Source organism: Berghia stephanieae, chromosome 1 (assembly GCF_034508935.2).
Source record: "Berghia stephanieae isolate SIO BIC M18660-M18661 chromosome 1, UCSD_Bste_1.3, whole genome shotgun sequence".
NCBI lineage: Eukaryota > Metazoa > Mollusca > Gastropoda > Nudibranchia > Aeolidiidae > Berghia > Berghia stephanieae.
Genome location: NC_088360.1, coordinates 76,724,253 through 76,735,464, shown reverse-complemented (window position 1 = coordinate 76,735,464; position 11,212 = coordinate 76,724,253). Strand labels below are relative to the sequence as shown.

Below are 11,212 nucleotides of genomic sequence, written 5' to 3'. Positions count from 1 at the left end.
TTATGTAAACAGTAAAATGAAGACAAGACAGGGAACCTGTGACATAAAAAAAGAAGATGGCACTTGGGCATCTGAAGATGAAGACAAGGCAGAGGTGCTAAATCTCTTCTTTGCAAGTGTCTTTACAGTGGAGAACCAGAAAAACTTGCCAGATATTGCTAAAAGAAATAATATAGATACTACACAATGGCCGATTACTGAAGAGAGAGTAATGAAGAGACTACAAAACCTAAAGGAGAGTAAATCACCTGGACCTGACAAACTTCATCCTTACATCCTAAAAAACTTAGCAGAGCAGCTAGTAGAACCCCTAACCAGTCGATGAAAGAAGGAATGGAAAGAAGCTAACGTCACAGCCATATTCAAGAAGGGAGACAGAAAAAATCCAGAAAACTACAGACCAGTGAGCCTGACATCTGTCGTCTGCAAGCTCATGGAACAGCTGATTAGAGAATAAATGGTTGATCATATGACCAAGAACAAACTATTCAGCAAAGATCAACATGGTTTCATGGCGGGAAGGTCTACAGTAACAAACCTACTTGAAACAATGGATGACTGGACGAGAGACCTGGAATTAGGCAACAATTTAGATGTCATATACCTCGACTTCAGAAAGGCATTTGACAAAGTTCCACACTGGCGCCTAATCAGGAAATTGGAACAGTATCAAATTAATGATCAGACAGTCAAATGGGTCCGAGATTTCCTCAAAGATAGAAGACAAAAAGTGATAGTGAATGGAACAGCATCAACGGAGAGACTGGTAACAAGTGGAGTTCCACAAGGAAGTGTACTGGGACCAGTTCTCTTCCTGATTTATATCAATGACTTGCCAGACAATCTATCATCTAAATGTAAAATCTTTGCCGATGATACTAAGCTCTATGGAGTAGCTAATACAGAAGAAGAAAGAAACACCTTACAACAAGATTTGAAAAAGCTTGAAGAATGGTCCGAAATATGGCAGATGGAGTTCAATGTAGATAAATGTGCAGTTCTTCACCTAGGAAAAAACAACAGAGAAGCAAACTATATAATGAAAGAAAAAACCCCTGCAGAAATCCAATGGGGAAAAAGACCTAGGAGTATTTATTGATAGGAAGCTAAACTTCAAGAAGCAAATTCAAGATGTTCAATCTAAGGCTAGTAAAACACTCGGAATAGTGAAAAGAAATTTCAAGAATCTGAAAACAAAACACATGACTACCATCTACAAGACTATGGTTAGATCAAAGCTGGAATATGCTAACTGCATATCGCATCCGAAGTTTGAAGGAGACAAAGACTGTTTGGAAAGAGTGCAAAGGAGAGCAACAAAACTTATCACACACCTGAAAGACAAAACCTACTGTGAGAGATTGAAAGAATTAAATCTCCCGACCTTAGATTACAGGAGAAGAAGGGGAGATATGATCCAAACATATAAAATAGTAAAGGGAATAGACAGGGTAGAGGCAGGATTCCTTAAACCAAACAAGAACATTCAGACACGAGGAAACAGCAAGAAACTGAAAAAAGAACGTTTTAAAACAAATGAAAGAAGGAACTTTTTTTCATCTAGAATTGTAAATAACTGGAATAAACTACAAGAAACCACAGTATCAGCAAAAAATTTGAATAAATTCAAAGCAGAGTTGGAGATAAGCAACACCCTAGGAAACAAGTTCAATTATAAAAATTGGTCCAATCATTAATAGATGAGGAGGAGCGAAGGAGACTACACCAAGTCTAAAAGCTCTATACAGAGGTATCCAGGTATGACGGGAAAACCATCTGATTTTCTCTCTTTTTTGCGGGTTTGTGTGACTGGCATCTGTATGAAACTTTGTGTGGCCTAAGGCTGAAAACATGGATAGATTGTCTCACATTTTCTCAACCTAAATTGCTCACCCTCGACTTTTAATCTCCAAATCCATGCCTTGTATACCAATTTGTTTTTCCTAAACGCTGGTATGGCCTAAAGGTGTCGCACGTTTTATCTCACCACCTTTGATTCAGATCCTTAAGTCACACGTTAAGACATTGATTATCCGTGCGTTATAGAATGATGGTCATCCTTTGATGTGACTCTTAGTATTAGTAAAGACTCCGCATCACCTGGATACAATACATAATTTCGTTACTGATAAAAGGACTCAAGAGGAATAGGTAAGCTTGCTATTCGTTGAGATATTTGTTTCAACGTAAGGGTTAAACGGCTCTTGCAACACATTTAGGTCATTTTGACGCCAGTATAAATGTTGAACATTGTATTTGGAGATATTGAGTAGGTTTCTGCGCTCCTCTTATAAACGATTAAAAGTCCCTGCTATAGCCGTTACATTTTACTAAAGGTAAAGTGAAAGAAAAACAAACGAGGATTTAAAAAAAAAAATTATATATATATATATATATATATATATATATATATATATATATATATATATATATATATGCTAATTACTCCTATAATAGAATTACTCGCGATATTATATAGCATAAAAATCAGCCCAGGATAATAGGTACAGTTTAGAAGCGCTGAGTTCTATATAGTTAAAAATCGCCTCATAAGAAGTAGAAAATGACAGAAACATATCTGTAATAAACCTCTATATTAATTTTTAAAAAACCCCAAAGGATAACTCTAAGCATTATGGTTCATGTAGCTACAAGGAACTTCACAAACCCGTTGGCTTTTTCCAAAACAGATTTAATACACTATTTAACAATAGTATGGTGTATAAGGAGGGAAAACAGTTAATGTTCATGTTATATATATTATATTATTAAATATTTTTGGTGTCCTTGGCTTCCAATCACACGGTCAACATTACTTGATGAATAGGACTAGGATACTGAATCAGTCAGATGCAACAGTCCCAGTCTTGACTAAAACCAAGTCAGTGTATTTCTGTCGGAATCATTCATACGTATCTGCTTCATCATCATCATCATCATCATCTTCGTCATTTTGATCCTTATCTCGACCTTTATCAGAATCATCTGTTAGTGACCGTCTTGTGCTTGTCTCCGTGATGGTGTGGAATACAGTACAGTAATCGTTCTTCAATAACGCCGCCATAAATGCTTGATACGCTCGCTCTCCTCTCTGAAGTAACACTGCAAAAATGAGCTGAACATGGAGATGATGGATAAGTTGTATTCATCTTAGAAGTCTTGCATAACTATATTATTATTATTATTTTTATTATTATTATTACTACTACTACTACTACTACTACTACTACTACTACTACTACTACTACTACTACTACTACTACTACTACTACTACTGCTGCTTCTACTAATTCTACTACTACTTCGAGAAGTCCCAGGTTTGAGAGTTTTTGCCAAAATGAGGGTAATTTAAATCGATCGATATTTGAAGGACGAGTTTTCTGGCCAAATGTTTAAATACGTGTTTTTACAGAGTACGACAGTTAACTAGTTAAAATCCAAATAGACGATAGAAAAGTATTTGAAACTTCTTGTCAACAAGTATGATCTCGAAATATGACATAATCGTACTTGCTGACAAGAAGTGCCAAATATTTTTCTGTTGTCTATCGATATTTTAGGTGATTTATTAACTTCTTTTTTTTAATTGTTATGTTTTCATTATAGAAGGAACGAGATTGACGTAATTCAGTTCTTTGTTATTATTTTTAGACAGCCTTTTTACTGATTAGTTGTTATTATTTTTAGACAGCCTTTTTACTGATTAGTTCTTATTATTTTTAGACAGCCTTTTACCGATTAGTTCTCACTAAATTATATCAATCAGATTATAAACGTTAAAGGTTAGACACGTGTTTAATCTGGCGAGCAAATGTTTTGAGTATTTTGTCTAAGCGAATACCGTTATGTTCATTTTTGTTCAATACTTTTTACAGTCCACAGCTTCCAGAAGCTTAGTATCAGGTTATCGATCGCAAACGCTTGTTCACCCTGTTTGCGATTCCATTGGGATCTAACATTTTTTTAAAAACCATTAACAATTTTTTTCTTATTATCTAATTCATTTATTACATTTATGGTGCTGAGTTTTTAACAGTTCAACTCAAGCAATTATTCCCGGATGAACAGAAACTTGAACACAGTCAATTATTATAGAATTAGAACTGTAACAATACAAGATGTGATCTTATGGTTGCTTCCATTGTATTGAAATAGCAAATAATAATAACAACAACGACAATAAAAATAACAACAGCAACGACAACAATGACAACTATAACACCAACAGGAACACCGCCATCGCCACCACCACCATCAACAGCAACAGCAACAAAAACGAATGCAAAAAAAAAAGAAAGGAAAACTAAATTAAACGCAATTAATCAAAATAAAACATCAATTATTTTTAAATGAATAAATTAACAAATAAATGAATTGTGGAAAGAGAGCTATATGAAGAATATGCGGATAACTTTATATTGGCCTTATGGTGAATTTGTTGTCGAACGTTGTCAAATCAAATTAACTCATCTAAAATAGATGATTATGGTTTGTTGCTTATTTGAATAATGAGAATTGATAATCTAAACTAAGGGAGCTGAGATCACAAGACTGAAAAACTAAGATCACTTAAAGTATTCAAGGCATGGAGAAAATTCTGACAATTTAAAAAATAATCTTAGATTATATTATGAAAGGGTGTTTGTGGATGCACTCTTTGCAGTAGATTTGATTTAAGAATAGTTTTGTTGACAAAACATTTCGAAAGAAAATGCGTCTGGCGTATTCATGTTTTTTTTTAAAATGACAACAAAGCTATTTAAATCCTAACCGGGATACAAAGGAAATGCAATTAATCGAGTGTTTTGTGTTCAATTATTTTCTTATTACATATTTGTCAAATTTGATTTTTTTTTTTTTTTGGTCACACTGTCAATAAGGCTCCGAGACCACTGCCCCAACCGTCACCAAATTTTGCATTGCGTTTACAATTGACATAAAGATGGTTTACGTGTATTATTGTGAGATTGATGAGACATCGCGATGATTTTATCGAAAAAAAAAACAAACAAACAAAAAACAACAAAAGTGTGTCGTGAAATCCCATCGATAACAGACGCCATATTTTTAGCCCGTTGGTTATGTGCATGTGTCAACCTTCCGCTAGTGTCGAGCGGAAGTCTCGATGATACCTCAAGTCATCGGCCACCAACACTCAAAACTTCCCGAACTCGATGACCAAGGAAAAGTCGGGAATTCCCGAGAAGTAGCACTTCAACTGAGCTTTGGATGGCTTTTTTGTATTAAAACTTAAAATACATTAAATAAATTCACTTTGTATAATAATAAAACATTGATACCTATAACCATTTTGATCTATTTACGACGTTTGTGTTTTGTTAGCTGTTTAAATATTGATATAACGTCAATACCCAATACCAATGACTAGGTATTGAATGAAAGCACCGATGACTAGAGCGATGCTCGAGACTTTTTTGAGTCTCGAGACTCAAAAAAGCATCGAGACGCAAAAAAGTCTCGAGCTTCGCTGGAATCATCGCCGAGGAGAGAGGGGTGAACAATGCAGATAGTACACATTGTTAGTAACGCGTGCGTCGCTCGCGCAGTATAGTCTCGAGACTCGGGACTCGGGACTCAATACGAGAAGCATCGACGACCAAGATTCTCGAGACGAGAAAAGCATCGAGAACTAAGTGGAGGTCGGGAAATTCTCAGTCGTCGATGACCTGACCTCTCAAAACCTAAAGCATCGATGACCTTTTGGTGACCCGGATGCCCTCCCCTACCTTCCGTTAGCGAGTTTGGCAATGCGTTATGAGTACTTGCATTGAATCGATACCAGTAAATATTTCCTCTCATTATTTTGAATACAATCAAGTTCTTGAAATGTTTATAATCCATTTTTCCGCTTTTAACATTGGGAAAGAATTCTATGATAAGTGAGCGAAATATATAAGTTATTAAAAGTAGAAAATTCTCTGTGCCCAAATTTATAAAAAGCTCTGCGGAGTTCTCTTACAAAGTCGAAAATATTATCATCTATGAAGACAATAGAAATTGAGTTCAGTTTTTATTCAACACTTGAATCATAATTCTGGAGTTGATCGACTTATCCTCACGTTCATTGAACGGACAGCTGTGCTTGTAATACATATAATCGGGGCTTTTGTCATGTTTATAGTGGAGCTTAGGTGAATAATGCGTTAAGCATTTTTGATTTAATATTAAATGCCTATGAATTGCAACAAGTATACTCACATCCCATTTCTTGTTTTTCATGTGTAGATGGGTAACCATATCTGCTTCTCTAGAGGTCATCACTTTATTTTGAGACAGGATAGGGGAGATTTTGGCAGGGTCGACGAATTGACGGATAAGTTTGTTGTTCCTTGTAAGACGTATTACATACTCGTGTGGATCTGGACCTAAAGGGACAGGGGAATCTGATGGGGTTGGTGGCGGCTTGTCCTCCTCTCCATCCTTAATATAGAAATAAACAAAAATAATGATGATAATGGTGATAATGATGAAGATGATATAATAATTATGATGATGCTATTAATATTTTGGGAATTGGATTTTTGTATCACTAAGACTCCGAATCCATTGGACCAATACGTAGTCACACAATTTTGCATGGTATTTACAAGTACATGAAGTTGGTTTGCGTGTATTATAAGATTGATTAGACATTGTGATGATTTTATCGAAACAACACATTTGTTTCGTCAAATCCCATCGAAAACAGACGCCATCATGTTTAGCATGTGGGTTGTGTGTCAACCTTCCGGTTAGAGAGTATGACAATGAGATGGGATTACTTATTTACTCAAAGGTTTTAAACTGTTCAGATAAGTAAAACGTGGATTATTTTCTTTCCGACTTCTACGTTAATATTTGACTGAGTACCTTCCGCAGCAATTTCGCGTCTTCGATTATTTATTGCTTGATTTCAGTTGTGAAAACAGACTAATGTCCCATTCGTGCAGAAAATCATAACATCGGTTTCATGGTGTGCTATGACTGGAAAGATATTCCTCACGAGATAACTCTTCACCGTTTGTGATCTATCGTGAAGTGATATTTCATCTAATATACATAAGGATGTCGTTTGGCATGTCGGTACTATGTGTAGCAGAAATGTTTAGTTCTCGCGATAAGCTGATTTATACTAGAATGGGATGTTAAGAAACACTTTGTTTAAGACAGTGAAATGCTTAAGTTATGCATTATTACAAAATAAAAAATGAAAATAAAATCTGAAAAAAATAACTATTTGAAAAACACAACAAAAAAGGGGAATCTAATAAGTGACTTGCAGTATACGAATATGAATGGGGAAAAAAGAGCGACTTGCAATGTATGAAATTATTTTTTTTTTGGTCTTCCAAGTGGCCTCCAGGACCCATTCTTATGTAGGTTGATAAAGGACTTAGTCTTTGACTTTAGTAAACTACTTCAAAATGAAAGCGATCGGATCATGTAATCATGAAAATTCTCTACTGTGCATTATCTACTGCTCTCCCCAGTTTCTTTCGATGGTTATTCACTTACAGCGAAGTTTTCAATTTGGCACATAATGTGCGACCTATTTTTCCATCTGATGTTATTTACCTTAACAACAATGCTTTGTGCTTGTTGTAATAGCAAGTCAACAAGGTGTTGTGCGTTGGCATCCTGGAAAGAATCTAGGAGAGCTTGGAATGCTTCGGGACCCCTTTGGGGAAGAACGCCCAAAAAGTACCTGGCAAAAAAAGTCGTCAGTTACTTACTAAAAGTCTAATTGAAAATAAAGCATAGCAATCCATAAATGTCCTCAAACTGAGCGTAAATTTAAACTAGCCAGTGATACGGCATTACTCACATTGCCACATAGAGCCACATTGACATAGAACACTATTGGAAAGTTAAGAGAATTCTAGTTATGATACACGAATTTGAGTAAGATACATGTTTTACCTAAATGGAGTGTGGCTGGAAACATCCAAAATTCCATGGATTGCTAAAATGAAATAAGAGTAAATAGACACATATGAAGATCGTGTAACTTTCCTTATTGTTTTTGTTTGATGTCAACATGAATCACCCATGGGGTTTTCATGAACGCGGACTAGCGCTTAGTCTTTGACTTCTCTGACTCTAGTTGATGACTTGAAAAAAATCGGATTTCATGTGAGTTGACTAAGCAAGTCCGAGACTAAAATCACGGCACCTTCGGACTAAGTTTGGCCAAGTGTTAGTCATTTATTGCTGAGGGAAGACTTCATGCTTTAGTCTGAGACTAGTTTCTAGGAGAGTCATACCGTCAACAAGATAACAGCTACTTTTAGATTGAGTGCGCTTCGATTAGAAAATAAAATACGTCGGTTACAAATGGCAGAGGCAACAAGTGTCCTGTTGCCATTGACACTGGCTTTAAAAAACTATAAGATAAGTGCAGATCGTCGAAAGTACACCAAAAAAACGAATCTATTGGCTCGCGAGTTGAGAGTGAACGAGACTCTGAAATCGAAGGGTTTGCGTCAAAGAACAACAACAACAAAATGATTAGAAAGTTCTTCTGTTGGCATTGTAATTGACTGAAATAATGTGATTAATCAGAACACACTTTCTCTTTAGATTGTTGTTTTTTTGGGTTTTTTTTCCAATTTCATTTTGAGTTTCAATCTGCGACATGGAGTCTCAATGAAACCTCCATTGGCCAAAAATTGACAGTCGACGATGAGCATCATTGCAGTCTATAACAGTCGGCTATCAATATCACGTGCTATTCCACATGTGTTCCTCTTTGGAAATCTTTTGCGTTGTAATTATCTCTTTTGATTTGAACTCTTGATAATCTTAGAGGCGTTTTGGTCTCTTTTACTACCGTTTGAATTGACGCGGGTATTCGTCCTTTATAGAACAGTAAAGTTTGCTGCCCCAAACGTAAACAAAGGTCGAGAAGCACATGGCAAACCACATGTTCCTGTCTTGACAGCTCACGTTCCAATGTAAATTATAGAAAGAAAATAACCTTTAAAATTTGGCTGTTAGGTGGCAAAAGAAACACATATTCATAAATACTCGATCATGCATCAAATAATGTCTAGATATGGATATTTTATGGAACAAAAGGTAAAATTTATCAAAAGTTACGTCTATCTATTTTTAGACCAGAGCAAATTATTGCGCTGGTATGAACAAAACGAGAATTATTCGGAGCCTGATTTTCATAATAATTTAGTCTTATATTATTATTTCTGCAACTGTTAGATTTTATGTAAACATATTTTCAATACTGAAAGTGTATTGCCTACAACTCAAACTACAAAATTGGGAGACCTATATTGTGCGTAAATTATTCCGGTCCCTAACGGAAATCACTAGCAACTTGTTATTGTTTACGTTTGGGGCAGCAAACTTTACTGTTCTATATTTCTTATATCCCGATTATAGGAAAAATGTATTCGTGGCTTTATTAGCAGGCACATTTTTGTTTCTTTGGGGAATATGTTTTTAAAATGTCGCCATCTAGCCTCTCGCCTTGGATACGTAGTGGTCCTTCATCGCGGAAAATGTTGTGGAATATCGGATATTTTTATTCTTCGCTTCTGGTCATTGATCAAGTTCCCCATTTCTTAATAAGTTCAGTTTCTCTTTCTCTTATTCTGAGTGATATTTTATTTTGTTCCCACTTCAATCTTTGTATTTCTCCTTTTTGTTTTAGCTAAGCATTCTGATTCTCGGGATTTCTATTTGTTTAAAAACAAACAATTGAATAATTAAGTTATGGTAAAGTTATATGCAGGACATTGTCGTTTGATAGTCGTTGTCCTGATGTTTTGAACTGAGTTTAATTTTGAATTCCGTACACAAAGCCATGCTTTGTTTGATGTGTTGTCATTCTTCAATGAATGGTTTAATTCACTATTAATCCGTCTCTGATATTGTTTTCGGCATCGTGAGTTGTTAACAATGTTTGTAACATTAATTTTGGCTCTTGAATAAAATGCTGAAGTCAATCTGCGTTGTTGTTTGTGCTATTCGATAACAACGTCCCGTTTTAACTTGCTTGTGACCTGTATTTATTATGGGTGCTAGCGTATGATCATATCTTTGCATGCTTTTGTTGTTGTGTTTTTTTTTTGTGGTCTCTAATGTCGCCCTTCTCAGGAAACCCTAGAGACCTAAACAACCGCATCACAACAACTGAAGTTAGAAATAGCATAAAGTGCCTAAACAATAACAGATCCCCAGGCGAAGATGAAATTCCCGCTGAATTGCTGAAATGCGGTACACTCTCCCTGGATCTGAGCATTGCAAACATAATGAACAAAACATTCTCAACACACAAAGACTGGGACATTAACAGCGGTGTCCTAATTACAATACAAAAACCAGGAAAAACGAAAGGACCCGTAAACAACCTGCGCCCAATAACATTACTGAATACCATAAGAAAAACACTGTCAACTATTGTCCTCAACAGAATTAGACCGAAAATAGAAAAATACCTATCACATAGCCAAAGCGGGTTTCGCCAAGACCGAAGCACATCGGACGTTGTATGGACACATAAATGGTTGGCAGCAAAGGCACTCAAAGAAAACATATCCATAACAATAACCGGAATCGATATGTCCGCAGCCTTTGATACGATCGACAGAGGAAAACTTTTGGAGATATTAACAGAAATAGTAGACGAAGACGAGCTCCGAATAATCCGATTTCTCCTCAGCAACACAAAGATACAACCAAGGATATACGGGGCCACAAAACAGACGCAGTTCGAAAGTAACATCGGGACCCCCCAAGGAGATAGTCTGAGCCCGATTCTGTTCACAATATACTTAGAACACGCTCTGAAAGAAGTTCGAAAAGTCATTCCAAAACCAACGACTCATATTGAGAATGCAATCCCTAGAGAAATCGCCTATGCAGATGATGTCGATTTTATTGGATCAACACCAGCAAATATAGACATCATACAAAATACCCTCATGAAATATAACCTCCAAGTCAATGTCAATAAAACCGAATTTACAACAATATCGAGGAACAAAGAGGAATGGAAAAGAACAAAGAAAGTCGGCTCACTAATTGGAGACACCGAGGATGTACAAAGAAGAAAACAGCTATCAAACGCCGCACTCAGTAAACTCACCAATGTATGGATTAGAGGTGACAAAATAAAGAGAAAAACCAAACTGAAACTGTACCATGCTCTTGTAAAACCGGTACTTCTGTATAACTGCGGCACTTGGGCGTT

At 36.0% G+C, this 11,212-nt stretch overlaps 1 protein-coding gene across 6 annotated transcripts in view; it reads right to left on the bottom strand.

Annotated features, from left to right (window-relative positions):
* Positions 1-11,212, bottom strand: part of LOC144957482 (uncharacterized) — a 30,727-nt gene that overhangs the window by 12,135 nt on the left and 7,380 nt on the right. For 4 of the 6 annotated variants that reach the window (XM_078888781.1, XM_078888792.1, XM_078888801.1 and 1 more), the window contains 3 exons: positions 7,576-7,705; positions 6,220-6,441; positions 2,677-3,115 (listed from right to left, as the gene is read on the bottom strand). In XM_078888781.1, the coding sequence (XP_078744907.1) occupies positions 2,903-3,115; positions 6,220-6,441; positions 7,576-7,705 (565 nt within the window). In that variant the 3' untranslated portion in view covers positions 2,677-2,902. Of the gene's footprint in view, positions 1-2,676; positions 3,116-6,219; positions 6,442-7,575; positions 7,706-11,212 lie in introns of those variants that run through there. The other 2 variants (XR_013642175.1, XM_078888823.1) reach the window with 1 other exon arrangement.